The sequence below is a fragment of the Motacilla alba genome, chromosome 5 (genome assembly GCF_015832195.1).
Source record: "Motacilla alba alba isolate MOTALB_02 chromosome 5, Motacilla_alba_V1.0_pri, whole genome shotgun sequence".
Taxonomy (NCBI): domain Eukaryota; kingdom Metazoa; phylum Chordata; class Aves; order Passeriformes; family Motacillidae; genus Motacilla; species Motacilla alba.
In genome coordinates, this window is record NC_052020.1 from 41217061 (window position 1) to 41235450 (window position 18390).

The following is an 18390-nucleotide window of genomic DNA, read 5'->3' on the forward strand; positions in this document are numbered from 1 at the left end:
ATGGCCCATAGTCCTAAGAAGTGAGGCCAAGTACCCAGCATCTGTGCTGTGCTGTCACGACTGACTCTAAAGATGGCAGATCAGGCTTCAAGCTTCCTTGTGGTATTGTCAGGCTTTCAAAATTCCTCATCATTGTGTTTTTTTCTTTTCCGTTTTTTCCCCCCTCTGGCTGCTGGAAGTGCTGTTCCCATCTTCACAGCTGATTTCTGTTAAATACAATTCAGATACCATAATACAGGCTATGAATTCAAGTACTTTGGCTCTCTGAGCTCTATCATATGAAGACTTCAAGCCACAGGTACTGGGCCTCATTCAGTCTTATTCCTTGAATAGAGTCCTTTCTCTTGCAGCATCTAGATGAAGTATAGGCCCATTGTCAAGTCCAGTTAGTGTTTAAAGCATTCTCAGAAAAATGTAGAAAAAGTGGAGAATCTTTGTTGAAAATGGTGCTCTGCTCTGCTTCTCTGTAATGGTCTTTATAGTTGAGGCTGTAGAAAGTTTGCATAGAGTCACAGTTGTTTTCTGGTTTAATTTTAAAAATACAGGTATAGATACCTTTCTTGTTTATACCTCTAGGAGTATTGGCATTCATAATTGAGGTTAGAGGTTAGATAGTGGGATAGTAATGTGCAGGAGAGGTATCTGTTCTTCATTCCTTATCCTCAGATAGTTTAGACATTTTAGGCAAAATGACAACTAATATTCTATTTCAGATTGTTAAATGTTGTAATGTTATCCCTTCTTTTGCTTGGACAGAGTAAGTCTGAAGCAAGTTTCAGACCACAATCTGATGCACATGTATATGTATTTATAGTCATGATTTTTATAGGAGTAAAGGCAGGAGGGAGGCCTGTACATACATGTGCCTGCCTGCCCACGCTGGAAAGTCTGTCAGCTCTGTTCTAATCTAGAAGTGATCTGTTAATTTCACACTGTGCCACTGAGACCACTGGGATTCATATGGCTGCAAATCAGAGTCAAGTGGGTGGGAAGAAGAGGTGGAGGGGAGGAGAAAAGTGTTGAAAAATGCTGCTCAACTTTCTTTCAGCATGGCAACAAGGGGTTTTCTTACTGTGGCTGCTGCTGTCACTTCTTTTCAATAGGTGAACTTTCCTTTAGGGATTTTGTTGTCGTCTTCTATTAACTGCACTTATGCTTTTACCTAGAGGTTTTGGGATTTGTTTGTTTGACTGGTTTTTTATTACAGTGTAATAAATAAACTTCTGGAAGAAGTTCAGGTTTTTGTTAATGTTCAGTCAAACTCTGCTTACCAAGTCATGTGTTCATTCTCATTGGAGAATGAACAGGAGAGATGTAAAGAAATGCAGATAGCTGAAAAACTGCTGAAATTCATCCATTCTGTTCTTTCAGTGAGGAAAGGCGGCCTGGTGGGGAGAGCAGAAACTCTGCATCAAAGCTTTAAGGGTCCAGTCCTGGCTTGGTCTTTGAATTGTTGGGAGTGTCGTGGCCTGACATGGGATGTGGGTTCTGCAAGGGCTTGTAAATGTGGAAGTGCCTAGGTGTACAGTCTCAGTATCAAAGATGCTGAATAATTACGGGATTTAGTGAAATCACTATGGATGGTTGAAGGGTTTGATTTTATGTTAAAATACTTAAAAATGCTGTCTCCACTTTGGTCTGTCTTATCTAATCTTATCTAATCTATAACATACACGTGGTAGTGTTGATGTGATGAAGAAATAAGGGGAAGGATTGAGTCTTGTGGAGTTGCTGTTGCTAGCAAAGACTGTGAAGAAAGATGCTGGGATGGGTTGAACAGTTGTTTCTTTGTCCTTATAGTATTCTCCTAGACCAGAAGTGAACTGATCTCAGGCAGCCTAGCCAGCTGATCCTGTATTATTTGCTTTATTTCTTTCATTTTTTATTTTCCAACACATACAGGATATAGCATAGTAGGTATGTCAAATGAATATGCACATTTTATTTAAAATCCTGCATGACAGCAGTGACATAGCTTTGTCTAGAATGCTGAATATAAAATACTTACCCAGGAGGTAACTTGTAAACTCATGTTCTTGTAATCTATGACTTGCAGCTTCATGCCTGCTCTCAGATGATTCAGAATCCAGATACCTCCTTGTGGATGACACAGTAGCTGTAATTCAGAGTCTCTCTGATCTGAAGATTACTTTTTTGCCTATTTCTTGGATTTTGTCTTTGCAAGGTTTACCTGCGTAGGATAGCAACTGTTAGCTGCAAATCACAGAACCATGAAAGGCTGTTCTGCTAGTGGTGGCTGCTTCCTTCTCTGCTTCCATCAAAAGCATGGAAAGCAGTCCAAAAAGAAGTGTTGTGGATAAATGTCATGCCCTTCTGAGGACTTTACTAGCATGTTTCCAGAGGAACCTATGTAATAGATCAGAGTGTTTAGTTTTTGTTTGGCTGACTTATATTAATCTGTAAAGCCAAGTTGTAGCCAGCTGAGGCTTCAAAACTTCAGTTTGAATCTACATGATCAGTGTTCTTTGGGTATGATGAGGCATTGTTCAGGACCTATTAATTAGCTTTCATTTCTATAGGGAGATCAAACTTCTAGGGAAGCACAGCAACCTGACCATGTTTGTTGGCCTGGCCTCACCCCCTGTTTTACTGAATTTTACTAAAATTCTTTGAGCAAGTTGGGAACGTATGAGTTGGGCCTGCTTAAGAGGGAATATATTGCTGTTCCCTCTTCCTTGCTCTGTGTTACAGTTTGCTGTTTTGTTGTGAGGTGTACACTGTCTTTGTGCTCTTTTTACCTGAGTTTATTGCACGTCCAGGAATGGAACAGTGTTTGGTTAGTGCTTTCTTTCTTCTGCATGAGGATCCTGATGGTAATGATAGTGATTAATTGAAAATATTGTGGGCCTGACCCAAGTGCTTCTCTCAGCTTTATTTCACTCTTTTCTTGTCATCCTTTCTCCAGGACCCAGCACTACCTGCCAGGAAGATTCCTGTGCAAATCAGGGCATCTGTAATCAGCAATGGGAAGGCTTCACCTGTGATTGCTCCATGACTTCATATTCTGGGAGCCAGTGTAATGATCGTAAGTAGGCTTTTCAGTGCATTGGTTACCCCTGAGTTCCCATACATGAGAGTACAGAAAACACATGATACATTGTTCTTTCAATTGCAATACAACTTTCCCAGTGTCAAATCCAAACTTTTTTCCTTGGAAATTCCTTTAAAGCCTACAGCAGGTTTTTTTTTTCTCTTGAAAATGAAAATAACTCTCTTTTTGAATGCTAACTTTACCAGTCCAATGGTGGTAATTGATGTCAATGGAATTCTTTGTTTAGAGAAACCAGGAATGACTTTGCAGTATTGCATGTGATATTTTCATAGGTAAAAAAAGGTCTAGGTTTTGTGTACTGAATCATGCTTTGAGATTTTCATTCAAACCTTGGTGAAAAAGGCATGGAATGCATGTGAAATGAGTAGTGTTCTAGATAGTAGTGTTCTAGTCTTCTAATGAAATACTAGCTATATGCTGAAATGCTGAGTAATGTTTCTGAGAATGTTCACTTAAAATCAGCAATCAGTTAAATACACAGCAGAGCCACTGTGCTTCTTGGTGTATTGATTTGCTTAATCTCAAAACATTGAATGTTCTTGGCCAAGTATTACTAGGATCTCTGATAAAATAATTAAACAAACCCCTTAAGTCTGCCTTTAGGGTGCAGATAATAAGCTTTTTGACATTTCCTCTGCTCATCATGGTTTGGCCTTTGCTCCTGCCTGAAGGGAACAGATCACTTCTGCTCTACTGTCTGCCTGCTTCTCTTATTTGAGGTGACTGCCCCCTTCTCCCTTGCTTGCTCCAAGGCAGGGAACAAAGGAATACATCATGAGTGCTGTAGGAAGTGTAACAGTAGGCTTCAATAATTTGGTTCACTGACTGTATAAATTTTAAACACAGAAAAAAATGCTTTTCCTTAAGGTATTTGTGGTAGACTTAATTAATGGTACCAGCAGGGTCCATGCAATATTGGTACCACAGCACTGTCATATCTGCACCCCTTCCCCTAAAAGTCTGAGACATGACTGAATTGATGGCACATATGACAAGCTGTGTAGCATATGGTGACAATCCGTTTCTGCTGAAGGCCAAAATGCCTGCTTGTCTGAGTCATTCATACTGTGTAGTGTTGTCTGTGTTGGTCTCCCATTTCTTCCAGCATATTTCTCTCAAACAAATATTGAAAAGGCCTATCAGCATTCCTGCTTTGACAGGGGCTGTATAAACAAGGTACTACTGACACAGATTCATAGACTGTAATGTTATGTCTGGTTTTGGATTGCTTTGGAATTCAGAATGTTTCCTTTGGGTCCAGAAGAAACATTTCATATTGGAGTCACAAGATCTGGTGCCAATTTTCTGCATTTTTATTTTGGTTTGCTTTTATCAATTGGACACCCACTTTCCCACTCTCAAACTACTTGTTCAGTCAATCAGTTTAGACTTGCTAAGTGTAGCACACAAATGTGTGAAAGAAACACTACTTTGAATTCTGTTGGGTTGCATTTAAATACATATCCAGGAAATCTCTTAAGTTATTGATACTGTGGGGTTTGTTTCTAATGTGTTTGGCTTCACAACTCCAGAACATTGCTGTGCCCTTGTTAAACTGTTGCTAATGGCTTAGAACAGGCCCAGAAGCATCAGGAGGAGTCAGGTTCCTGTGACTGTAATTGGGGATTTCTTGCTGATTTTTAGAGCTGGCAGCTGGAAATAACACAGAGAAAGGAGCTTGAAATGAGTGGGGGTGTTGTAGGCAGTGTAGGAGCCAGCCTCCAGTTATCAGGCCTGGCTGGTAATTTACAGACACAGGCAGAAGGATGTGGGTTTCAAAGTGATCTGGAAAGGTAAGTCGTGTGGAATCCTTCTGGAACATGACAAGACTTCATCCTGGACCTTCAAAAAGTACGTATGACTTTTTTTTGTGGGTTTTATTTGTTTGTTTGATTTTGTCTTAGTCATGTATCGTGACATTGGAAATAGACTTCTACTCCTGACTTCCTGATACAGTAAGGATGCATTGTGGGTGTGTAGTTGAGAAGGCTAAAATCCTGTTCCTTCCTACCTTTATATGTGGTTGCTAATGAAAGTACAGGCGTCTGTCAGTTGAAGCAATTACTCTAGACTGGATTTTAGTACAATTAATGGCAGAGGGAGATACCTTCTCTGTAACCTGAGGCCTTTTATTTAGAAATGCATCAGGCTTTTTGGTAGAACTTTTTTTTGGCCACAGCAATCCATTCTATTAATTTAGTAGATGGCTATTTCTACCTTATGAGCAATTGGTGGTCTCCCACTGGTATAAATATGGAGTATTGAAGTAAATGGAACAGGTTGAGTTTTACCCAATAAAAATGATAGCAAAAGGCTGACTTACCGTACATATTTTGCCTTTTTATTTATGTTAAGCAAGTCAAGTGTCCACACTGGAAATTTTCGTTTTTCTGTGTTTGATTAAGAATATATCTGTGCCTCTGAGATAGATAAATGGAAAGTATAGTGTTCCCTTCAATTATTTTTGTTCGTCTCCTATATTATCCCTAATTAACTATTGGTAGGTGTGATTTATATTTGGGTTTTTTAATTATTTGCTGCAGCTAACTTTGCAAAGATATTTAGTCTTATCAATGCTGAGTAAAGCTTGGTGCACCAATGGGTTTTTCTTCTTTAATTTTTGTCCCAGGACTAGGCCATTAAACTTCCTAATTCAGATCCAACTGGCTTGGAACTCCTGTATCTGAAAGATGAAGAGGAAGCACCTGTAATTCCCCTTCACCCTTCAGAGGTGACAGAGATGCATTTTGTAAACCTATAGACATGTTTATTCATTCACCAGTATTGCTTGACAAGACTAGGATTTAAATTCCTAATGGAAATGATGATATAGCCTTTAATTTTAGCTGTTTGTCTGTAGCTCTATTTTAGATGTTCTTTACTTTGTAGTAATCAAAATACTTCACAATAAGATACTAATGGGAGCTATGGGGGCATAAATTCAGCTTTAATATGCTTCATTCTGACTTGTACAACTGTACTGATGTTTAAAAAAACCAAACTCGGGAATAACTCACAGACACCCCCTCTCCTCAAGTTCATTTGAGAAGGTCCATTGTACAAAAGTGAATTTAAAGGTTTGCCCTTCACACTGACCAGTACTAACACCTGAAATGAAAGGTAGAAATAGAAGCAGTAATGCTATTCAGGATATGCTAGTTCTATTTTCCATGCCATTTAAAATATATTCTCAAATTTTTGAAGTTGTTCCATAGTCTTCTATCTTTATAGATGTTTTAATCCTGTCAGCGTGACATTCAATGTGGGCTTTCAACTTATTTTAAGATCTACATACTACTCTAAGATGTAGGAAGTCAGTGTTAGTGTACTGCAGTTAATATTAGAAATAATAAACAATCCTGCTTGGCATGCCAAGCTTTTGCTTAGACTGTTCAAATGTGCAACTTTAGGCATGTAAGGCAGCAGAAGTAAAGTTAACCCACAGTGTTAGTGAAGTGTCTTGCATCTGGGGTGAACTCCATCCTGCTGATGTTAACCATGAAATGTGATGAAAACATGGTAGTTGAGCACTCCAACCTACCTGAGAAGTGACCTGTATTTAAACTGTTGTTTATGAACAGTTTTACAGATCCTTTGATTAATTCACACTCCTGTCTATCTGATGAAACAATGACATTTTCTGTATGAGAGAGAATGCATAAGAGGTGGCATTGGCAATCTTGCCTATCAAATGGTATATCCATGTCAAACTAGATCATAGAAAATGCTGCTTTTTACTCAGTGCTTCATTCAGATGAGTAACATGGAGGGTCAAGCAGCTTTCCAAGAGCAATTGCCAGGGTAACACAAATATGTATTAGTGGAGGTGTTTGCCTGTGAAAAATCAATGATTTGCAGCAATTACTTTTGTAAGCGGAGTATAAATCACCTCTTCAAGCAGGTTTTATGTTGTTGTTGAAACAGTTAAATCCATCTGCTGACTAGTGATTGTCTTTTTGGGGTTAATTCTTCATTTATTTATAAACTTTGGGTTGTAATAGCCTGGTTTAAAACACCTGGTTTAAAAACAACTTTTCTACTTGATTGGTAAAGAGAAAAGGCAGCCCAAGGTTTTTGTGCTCTTGTGTTGATATCTTCATATGCCAATGAGGTTGCTTGGCTGAGTGATGCTTGCTTTTTGTCTGGGAGAGAAGTAGTATACAGAGCTGTTGGTTTTTTTTTTGTGCAATAAGATATATTTTTTCCACAATCCCTTTGCATGTGATGCTTAACCTATATACTTTTACTGTCTTTATGTGAATCACATTTGGAGGAGGGAAGGATTAGAGGGAAAGAGAGTTATGGTGACTTTGTTCCATTGTTCATTAATTTAGTGCCATCACAAGAGGAGCTCTTGATAACTTCAGTTATGTAATCATAGTGAGTGAGGCTTACTAGCCAAAATAGTTTTTTTACTCGACATAAAAGGAAGGATATCAAAATTAGCAAAAAATGTCTAAGACCAATGCTTGAGAGTAAAGCAATGAATATTTTTGACTGATTAATGAAGACTGAAGCTGGCCTTAGCCCCACATGTGTGAGATACCAAGGTTGTCAGAGCAGACCCATCCCTCTTCATTAATGCTGTTCTTTTTAGCACCCTACAAAGCAATTGAATGATTATGAAAGTGTATTGATGTTTCTGGAGCATAGTTCCAAAACTAGGTTGCGGTGGCAGAACTATTTTCCCTCACACCTGCTTTAATAGCATGGCAGAATAGTCATTAGAAGAGACTACTAGCAGGGCAAATGGCTAAATAAGTAACCCTTCCTTTATGATGATGGCTTTATTCTGATGTGCTCATGAGCCATTTGCACCCCAAACTTACTTTGTGAGTCACTGAGCAGTTACAGTTCGTGCTCTCCATTGCAGGATTCAGACCCTCAGGTGGGAGATGAGCCCTATTCCGTCTCAGTATTTTGAGTTTTTCACCATCTGGGCCAATTTTTGTCCAGAATTCATGACCTACTTTAATGTCAATGCCAAAAACTCAGCTTGATTTACGTACAGAAACACTCTTCATTGTTCATGTTTAATTATCACCCATTTGTTTCTAATGTGCCCAGCTTACTCACTTACTGAGTCAGAGAGCAAGAGGTTGCTAGTGTGTAGAAAATAAATCTGCATAGACTTCATTAGTCATGCATGGCTAAACCAGTCAGCTGTTTAAATATCAGCATGCTTGGGGATTTGCCTTTGATACTACAGAGACATCCATCCTACATGAAGCAAGAGTCACCTCTGATTTATCTTGAGTGAATCATACGCAATAACAACAGGTCAGACACTGCCTACTTCTTGCTCCTCTCCTCTTGCTTTGCTCTCGCTTACTTAGTGGTCTTTCGTTTATTATAACTAGTGTTTTCTGGCTGATGGCTCATTTTCAGTTCCTAACTTAAGCCTTTGGCGTCTTCTGACAGTGAATGACCATATCCTCTGAGAACGGGAATAAAAAAAGAAGGGAAATGCAACTCTGTAATTTAGTACATGATGTAATTGTACCAATGTGATTTGAGTTGTGAACCCTGCTTTCATCCTTAGCACTGTTTACTTTAATTTGCCCTGCAGGTCCAAGAAAGGTAACATCTTTAGGGCAAGGAACTGGTGCTACTTGTTATTAGAGCACCATGCACTTTTCTGATGCTTAGTAATAGCCTACTGCATAATTGCCTTAGCTCTTCAGTGATTTAGGAATCATTCTTTTCAGTGTACTGAAAGACATTTTCCCTCCCTTGAGTAACAGCTGTTAAACATCAGATCAGATTGCAGATCAAGAACTTGTTTGCCCCATGCTCCCTTCGGGAGTCATCTGGAATGGGCAGTGCTGTCAACATTAGAGCGAGAAATTTGTCTGTCCCTGTTTTGGGGGAGAAAGAGGGGATTTGAGTGACAGGTGCTTTTTGAAATTGCTTCTTCGGCACCTCTCAGCTTCTCAAGGTGCCCTGACATGAAAGTGTTTCCTTTTTTTTAATAGTGAAAGCTAGCCAACTTTATCCTTTTGTGATCCCCAAAATGTAGCTAGGTCTCTAGTGAGTAATTTAATTACGATTGCTTCAACAGCTTGGCAGAAGGAGCATTTAGAATGAGAGCTGTAATCAGTCATTGATATCTGTGCACACCTGGCTGCTGTCAGCACATAAGCTATGGTCCAGCCGTGCTGCAGACTTCAATAGCATGGAAGGAGAGAGACTTTTGCAGGTGGGAGTGATTACAGCCTCTGTTATCAGCCTTTGAGCAGTTCAAGCAGTTAATTCCCTTCCTGGTGCTGTTCAGCAGCTATGCCATTTTCATAAGCATGTCACAGAAGGCTCTTGCCAGAATTTTGTTCCTTGTGATCTCTGCTCCCTTTGACAGTATTTTTTTTAACTTGATGCTATTTGGTAGTCATGACAATAATTTTTACTCTTCATCTTAAAAGTAGCTGAGCAAGTGGAACTGTGTCCTATGTATTTTGCCCCATGAGAAATTCAGCTTCCAAAGCTGTTCCTTCAGTAATGGCACAGCCAGGGTGTAATCACTGATAAGACACTGATGTGAGTTGGCAGCAGAAACAGAAATGTTGTACAGCAGAATAAGAGTCTCTGTTCTGTCACCCCAAGCTCCATTTGTAGATGATGATCTGTAAGCACAGCTTTTGACTGAATGTAAGATAATAAATTAAGTGTTCTAAATTGTCAAGTGCAAGAATGATTTGATTAATTTTAAATTTAGCATTTTCTTTGTAATATCCTGCACATGTTCATATTTGTTTTGAGAAGCAGTAAATGGTAAAACTCAGAAAAATACAAAAAGTCTTCAACAATCAATTTTACTCTTTAAAGATTCTTTTCTTCTTATCATAACTTCTTCACAGAAGATAGTACAGAACTGAATTTGGAAGATAATGAAAAATGTATGTAGAGTTGGATTTTATAGGCAAAAATCACCCTGTGCTTGAGGACTTTTATATTAAATGGCTTTTTTTCCCCACACAATGCTATGAAACTTCTGTCCTCAATTGTATTGTCCAAATACTTTTGATAATCTCACACCTACTATGGTTTCATCAGCATGAGGTATTTTGAGTGCCATATGGTATGCAGATAGTACCTGTTCTTGTGCAGAGAAGAGAAAAAAAAAACCCTTGAAAAATCTGTTTGGTCTTTCAGCTGCTGCAATTGATCTGCAGCAGGATACCCAGTCACTAGTCCAGGTGAACACACAGCTGGCTTTGATCATTCCCTCCAATCCCCTATGAGTCTGTTGTAAATTGCAGTGTGGATTATGAAAATATGATTTCCATGTTGGGTTTACTGTCCTGGATGGAAGCTCTGATTTGCAATTATCCTTAATCTGCTTTTTGTCCCACCTGGACAAATTGTGTGCTCTCCTATCTTGGCAGCACTCAGCTGAGTTATATATGTGTGCTTTTAAGCCATTGATCTAAATCTGATGAGTGATAAGTGGGGTGTAATGGTGTTGACCAGATGGGGTAGGGTTCACTTGGTGCTTTCCCAGACAGCAGAACTGTTTGCCACAGCACACACTGTATTGCCTCCTTATTCCTCTTGGCTCCTCAAGGTGATTATTGCTTGTTTCCCAGGCTGTCTACACAGAGAACAGTTTACGAAGAGGAGCCTACATTATTGGGTGAGAACAAATAGATGAGGATTGAAGTCAGTCTTTTCTGTTTTACAGACTAGACTTCGTTTGCAGTAACATTTATAAATACAAAGTAATTATTTGAATTCAATCAGGTAACTTCTGATTTATGCCAATAGTTGCAGATCAGAATCTGTTATGGGATTCTCAGTCCACATATCGAATGTGCCTAATTGTTTTGTTTTTAAGATTGATACATATTGCTTTTATATACCTTAGACTAAAAGCTACCTTTAAGATTACAGTCATTAGGTGGGCAAATCTGTGTCATAAAATATTTACAGTGTGGGTAGCTGAGGGAATGCCAACATTCAGGGAGATACAGGCAGTACTGGAATTTTTAAACTTTTTTCTTCCATCTGATTTTTGAGCCTGCAAGTCTGGGGCTACCTAAGGGAGGAAGCTGGGGTCGGTAAGGATCAAGAGACACATCCTTTATGCTTATTTGTTGTTTTGCAATGGAAATTGTTAACAGAAAAACAAAGGCAGGAGGAGTCAGAGGTCCTGAAGGAGAGTCTTTGTTCACTATCTGAGCCGCCTAATGTACTAATTATTTCTTGTCACTGACAGAAGGCTACTATTGATCTCTAGTGGAGTTTAACTGCATATAGGGACATAGCTTTATTGTGTTGCAATCTTGTTACCCAAGAGCTGGTATATAATCTCAGCTGTAGAACATTGGGGATTAGATGAAAAACCTTAATTACAGTTATCTTAATAATGATCCCTGAGGGCCAGATTGAAATTGGCTGCTTGGGTACCTGTGAAACAAGCTTTGCGCAGGGGAGCACATTTTGGTGGATTTAATTTATCTTTGTGGAGGTGTTTCATTGTGTACTGACATCTGAGGCCTTGGCAAAGGCTGGGAGAGGAGTCTGGGACTTCAGATGCCTTTTGCTGTCCTTAGAGATTTTGGAACACAAAATAACTTCTCTGATTGTGGGAGGAATTGGGCTTTTTAGTAAGAAGCCCTAAGAATAATCATATAACTTGAATTCCATTGGGATGTGTTTACTGAAACCCTGGTTAGCTAACAGCTGTCTGCAGATGAAAAAGCTTTCCAATCTGTGAAGATGAGTTTATTTCAAAGTCTTGGGTGCATACAGAACTGGTGAAAATTTTTCATGGGCGGTAGTTTAATCAATGAAAACTGCACACTTAGGGCAAGCAAAACTTTGCATATTTTAGTGAAAGTCTTGGAATAGCTTTGAACAGAAAATATGAAGAAATAAAAAAGCAGGATGTGGTTGGTTTCAATATTTTTAAAACAAAGCTCAGGATTTATTGACTGCATCACAAGAATGAATTTATTGTGAAAGTTAGCAGAAAATACCTAAAAACCTGAGAAAGAAGACAATTAATCTTGGTTTAAAAGCATTGACCTAGGTTAGTTCATCCTCCTCTGCCTAGGTTTATTATTTAATGAGCTACTGGCCGTGACTTCCTGAGGCTCTTCAGAGACCTTTGTGTTGGAGATAAGCAGCATGGGCTTGTGGTGGCCTCCCTCATCTAGGATATGCCTTTCTGTGTATTGCCAGCACAGTGCTTGAGAGCATGATCTGGAGCAGGATGGGGAAAGAGATTTGAAAATTACTCCATCCCTATGAAAGCAGAGTTTGATCTTTGCAGCTCTTGTTCAGATGTCTCTAGCCTTAATGCGAGAGTAGTTGGGCTCATGTCTATTGAGTAACTGTCTCAGATAATGTAACTGACCTCTAGACCAGAGTGTCTTGACTAGACTCTGACTTCAATAATATAACTGCCAAATATAAGCATATTTTTCTTCCAGGGAGACTCCAACATTTGTTTTGAAGGAAGTGTGGTTGGGGCTCTATTCTTCCTCTTGTCTCTGGTCTGAAACCTATTTGCAGTGCTTGACCACAGCAAAACTGGTGTCAGGTTCGCTGGCTTCACATAGCCATCTGTCATATTTATTTTCTTTCTTTTTTTTTTCTTTTTTAGATTGTACTAAATGACCTTCTGTCTGTTACATTTCTGCCCTCTGATCTCAGGCAAAAGATGAAGATAGATAGCAATATCACAAGCCATCCATCATGCAATTTATAGGTCCCTTAGAAGCATCTCTGTCTTTAACAGTTCATCCGTCACAGATAGTTTCATAGTTCAACACCACAAAATGCTGAAGAGAGGGCTAATATTGGTATTTCTTTTTATCACTAAAGACTTAAGCCATCAGGTGTCTTTCACTTGGATATGCAGACTGTCACAAAAAGTTCCTGTGCACCAGGGTTTACATTATGGATCCAAGCCAACTGCATCTTGCAGAAGGCAGCAGTATTGCTGAGTCAGCAGACTTATTTTCCTGCTTTGCTGTTGTAACACTGGATTGGCTGTGTTACCAGTGCAGAATGAACTGAGCAGACCTGGCTCTGTGAGAATGAGCCCAAGTTCTCAGGAGCAGTGACTGTGAATCTGACTGCCGGCAAATAGTTGTAGGCACTCCTGCTGTGTGATATGGGACAAGAGAAAAATCCGTTTGTGTTAGAGGCAGAGATACCAGTATCTATCTTGAGTTCAATGGGCATAATATTTGACAGAAACATGTAAAGTTACCCAATAGAACATGACTTTGATGTCTTGTAACTCTAGTGTCAGCTCTGCAGAATACGCATTTGGTACGCGAGTTGCCATGCATAGATATCTGAAATACCTGAGTGAACTGTTGCTGAGTTGTGCGCATTTGTGTAGTACATTGAGGTAGGCAGGGCACCATGTTAATCCTACATGCCACATGATGCTGAAGTACATAGTGCTGCAGCATGGAGATTATCCTGAGAATTTATCTTGTTACTGTTACTTGAATGCTGGAAACTGAGATCAGACAGAATTATCTATGCTTCACATTGTTTAACACAAATCATAGGAGTTAAGTGTTTGTACTGTCAGAAAAAAAACCCTCAAAAAACCCAAACAACCAACCCCAAAACCTAAACCACCAGCCTATTCTCTTTTTTTGGTCTCCATTTTTTGCACTTGTTACCAGTGGCATTTGTCCTATTTGGAAGAGGTTAGAGGATTAAATCCCTTACCCCTTGATGCTGAAATAGAGATGCTTCTGATGGATACTTGAAACATAAATTTGAGTTTTATCCTAAGGGAGGCATCCTCACGGAGATCTCCACTTGGCTGTGGAATTGCTACTGGTGGCTCATATGCATGGAATATACATAGTTAAAGTCATTTAAACTTAAATTAGGCAGACCAGAGAACATGCTTAGCCCAAATACCACATTTGAGAGACCTGTACTAAAATAATTATGGGAGCTATTTGAAATGCATAGACAATATGCATAGTGCTTTCTGGTTTTAAACAACTTTCATCCTGGAGGCCAGGATGAACTAAGAATAAACTTCAAAGTATTTGCTGAAGTGGAGCTGGGTATAACAGTAATTGAGATGGAGCTGAAAGTAAGACCAACTACATCCTTTCTGCACAGAGACCCCTGTATTTACCTAGCTCCTTTAGAAGTCAGGACACGTAAATGCTTTCTGTTGCACAGATGAATTTCTACCTGTCGTAAGGTAGAAATTAATCAGGTCTTCATGCTTTCAGTAGTGCCTGGAAATCTAATTTACTACCACTAAGATGTGAACCCATTGGGTAACTTAAGCTGTTCGTTCTCAGACACTCTGTAAGCATACCTCCATATTTGGGAGCAAATACTGGAAAGGGTGGAATGGCTGCTTCTCTGAGTTTCCTTCTTTTTCTAAATGGAAAAGGGCTTTTTTCTTTTCCAGTACTAAATAGAGAGAAGTACAAGTTGTTATTCCTGGCAAATTTAGTATTTGTAGACTTGTTTTCTTTGCCCACCTTAAGTACATGAGATTCAGACTTGTAAGAAAAGGGTGCTCACAGCTGTGCTAGGCCTGCTGGCAAATAAAATTCAGTACAGATGGTTGTCTGCCCACACTCTATTTATGAAGAGGCCTGCAGTGTTTATGTTAACGGTGATGAGTTTGAGAGATAAAAATAGGGAGTTGTTTGTTGTTCATTTGTTCTTTATAGATCTGCAGTGAACTTTTTTTATAAAGCACAAATTCGATAGAGAGATTTGTTAACCTTCTAGAAGAGCAGCCTGTCAAAAAGCCAAGCTGCAGACATCTCAAATGCTGGAATCATTCCTTGGTTTTAATACTTGTTTCATTCACTCCACGAGATGGTGCTGTGTACCCACAGACCTCAAGAATCCTTTGCTTGAGTTTTCCCAGGTTGTTGGTGGATATTTGGATTATGAAAACTTGAAATGAAGTTAGAAATAATCTCTATCTTCCAGCTGTCTTTTTCGCCTCTCCAAATTAATCTCAAAAAGAGGTTTTCCAAAATCACCTAAGGCTTTGTATAGTCCTCTACAGATTATGTCTTCCTTGATATTTATTGAGTCCTGCAGCTTTGCCATGACTTGAGGGTTTAGGAAACCTTCTGGAGGCTGCTTCCAGATGCCATAGTTTCAGGGCAGACATACTGAAGAGCAAACAGAAAAACTCAGTGTGTGGCCGTTCCTTGTGGATAGCTTGCTGAGTCAGGAAGATGTCTGCATGTTGCAGGGGTCTGCCTAGTTCCACATTTATTTATTTATTAAAGTATTGTGCAAAATGTTCCAGGGCTTCAGCCCTGGAAACTTAAATTATGTGATCTTGTCACTTAAAATAGCTAGCAGTTTTGCTGTTCTCATTCTCCTACCATATACTTTCCTATTTATGGTTTTGGGAGTTATTTGGTGTTTTATTTCTCCTATATTCAATTAGATTTGGAGTAGGACACTACTGAGGGTACTGTCTTTGCAAGGAGTAAACTTTGGAACCTTGTCTTTGAAATGGCTGAAGTCCACTGATCTTCTGCCCCAAGGTGGAAAGAGACTTCTTGGGGGTAAAAGAAAAGTCACCTTTGACAAACATGCTAGGGTGTTAGTCTTTCTTGGGTTGCTAAAGCGAGTTTTGTGTCAGTTGTGGAAAGTAAAAGAAGCAACTTACTAGTTATTTTTGAAGTTAGGGATAGAGAACTTCCCTTTGTTCCGTAGAACAGATTCTTTCTTTACAGAAGCAGATATTTGGGGTGAAAGGCTCTCCATCCATTGTGTGTTCCTGGAGTCTGCCATTTTAGCTTCCTGATTATCACTCATATCTTTGTGTGTTGTAGATGTGTGTCCTGTGTCTTCACAGCTCTGCCTCTCATTTCCTCATGCTTCCATAAAGTACAGTCTGACCTCACTTGTCCTCCCACTTTTGTTCTTAGCAGATTTCAAAAGCTTGAACTTGCACTTTAATGCTTTTATGCTGACTGAGAGCCAATTCCTGATTTATAATATCTAGTCTCAAATCCTCATAAGTGGTGTGGAAGTGATTAGTAGAGTAGAGGTACAAAATCTTTACATTCCTAAATGAGGCAGAGACCCTCCCCACTTTTTAACTCCTTATGACTAGTGCTGATTAATGTGGAACAACTGCAGTCTGGGGCAAGTCAGAAACAGTTTTCCATTTCAAATACCTAAATGCATTTCAGCAGAACTCCTAATGCATATCTTACAATTTTCACAGTTGTTACTTTTCACTCAGCTTGGGAACCTTAGGACCTAGCTACATTGATGACATCATGGTAAGGATTGTTTCTTACTCCCTTACCAGGACACATTTTGGATATAAGCAGCAGTTTTTGCCATCAACCCTTAATCCCCAAGAGCTGTGGCATGGAAATTCCATGTCATGCATGTTCTCCAGGGCAAGAAAAGCTTCTTATCTGGATACCACTAGCAAGTTTTTTAAGATGCTAGTAAATGTTCCAATGCTCAAAGCTCATCTCTGATTTCTCATTCAAATTTTAATTCCCAGATACAACTTCAGAAGTGCTTCTATGTATCATCAGATATACACCAGACGAATTTTTAACTTCACAAGTGTTGTTTCTCATCACTTCTCAGTCAGTGTCCTGTCTCTGCTACTGTTTACCAAAATTTACCAAACAATAAAAGCTAGGCTTCACTGATAGGTTTTTGTCTTTAAGTCATCCTCAGATACTTCTCTGGGGTTACCTTATCTTGATGTAGTTATGGCTTCAAGGTTTATGGGATTGAGAAATATGATCCAGACTTCATGAATAAAACTGTGAAGGTGTTTTCTGCATACGTGTTACTTGTTTTGCCTTCCTCAAAAGCATGCATGCTAGCAAATAACTCTTCTTGCTGTTCCAGTTAAGTGATTCGTGTTCACTACATATAGATTATACTGAGCTTTGGAGACCAGACTGGATCACAATGCACCAGTCACTGGAGAGCATTTTGGATGAGAATGCAGGGCCATGGGTGAGGAAGACTAGTTCAAAGCAGGACCTGTTCTGTGTGGGAAATAGCTGATGCTACTCTCATTAGTGTGATAAGTACAGCTTTTGCCCTGACTCACCTTGCCATTGCTGTTATAATGCAGATTTCTGACTTTTGTGTTGGTGTCTTCTTTCTCACTTGGGATTTGCTGTTTAAGTGGGGGAAATGGTTCTCCAACTTTTCCGTGTGCTTTTTTTTTTTTGAAGGCAGCCCAGGACTTGTGCAGAGCAGCAGCTGTGAATCGACAGAGCTTGCAGTAAAACAGTGGGAGGACACATCAGAGCAGAAGGGGTTGAACTCTCAAGAGACAGAATGTTTAAACTAGGAAACGTGGAGCAAATTTTCCCTTCCTTCTTGTTTGCTTGTGTGTTTTTGTTAATTTCTTTGTTTTGTTTTGTTTTTTAATGACTCCAAGTTTCTTTTGGCATTTTTTGCTCCTGTCTTATATATCTTTTAAATCGGGGAACTGCTAGCTACAGAAGGTAGTGAGACTATTTGATGTCAAAGAGATCTTCCTCTTCACAAGGCAGTTGGAAGATGGCAGGGAGGATGAGCTAGTTTGGCATCAGTTATGTATCTTCCTCTGGTTCAGATATGGCTCAGTCTCTGAGAAAATAACAACTGTTCTGCTGTGATGGCCACTACATTGCTTACTTTATGGCATGTTTTGGAGAAGTATCTCTTCCTAATTTTCCTAATTGTAATAGCAAAGTCCTTGGTAGCAGAAATCCTATTATTTCACTTACTCACCAGTACAATGCAAACTAGCAAGCACAGTGACCAGCTGCAGCAATATCCAAAGGCACTTATGAATGACTCTGACTCCACCTCAGAATTACCTTCTGTTTCATGCACCAAGGAAAAGGAACAATCGTCTTAAGGCAAATGGCTGTCTGCCTGAAGAAGCAGGGCACAGCAAGGCCACATTCCTCCTCTGCCTGGAACCTTCTGGCCTGGGCAGTGCATCTATCTTCTCCCTTCTGATCTCTGAAAGCACCTATGGCAGAGTACTGCTGGAACTGTCTGAGGGCACCTGGGTTCTGTCTCTTTGTGTGATGTTAGTGCTGGTCTTTGTTTAACTGCAGCCATTCCATGTGGAAGATGTAGAGCTTTTTCCCTGCAATTTGCACAGAGCGAATTCTTTTTCTTTGGCAGTACTCATGGGGTGTTGTGGAAGTCTTCACCTGGACTGCTGGAGTCCATGGGTTTAATGTCTTTGCTGTATCCATTCATATGTTCATTGAACTGCACTGGTTTCTATCACAAATGGGTATGATAGTAGGTCCTTTTGAGTCTCTGTGTGTTGCCTGATAAGTATGGCTGTGTAAACACAGCTTGAG

The 18390-nt window shown here is 39.5% G+C and overlaps 1 protein-coding gene across 21 annotated transcripts in view; it reads left to right on the forward strand.

Annotated features, from left to right (window-relative positions):
• NRXN3 (neurexin 3) overlaps positions 1 to 18390 on the forward strand; it is a 961434-nt gene that overhangs the window by 435994 nt on the left and 507050 nt on the right. For all 21 annotated transcript variants that reach the window (XR_005257043.1, XR_005257044.1, XM_038137596.1 and 18 more), the window contains one exon: positions 2927 to 3046. Coding sequence is in view for 19 of the 21 variants with exons in the window: in XM_038137596.1 (XP_037993524.1) it covers positions 2927 to 3046 (120 nt within the window). In the remaining 2 variants the exon portion in view is untranslated. The remainder of the gene's footprint in view (positions 1 to 2926; positions 3047 to 18390) is intronic.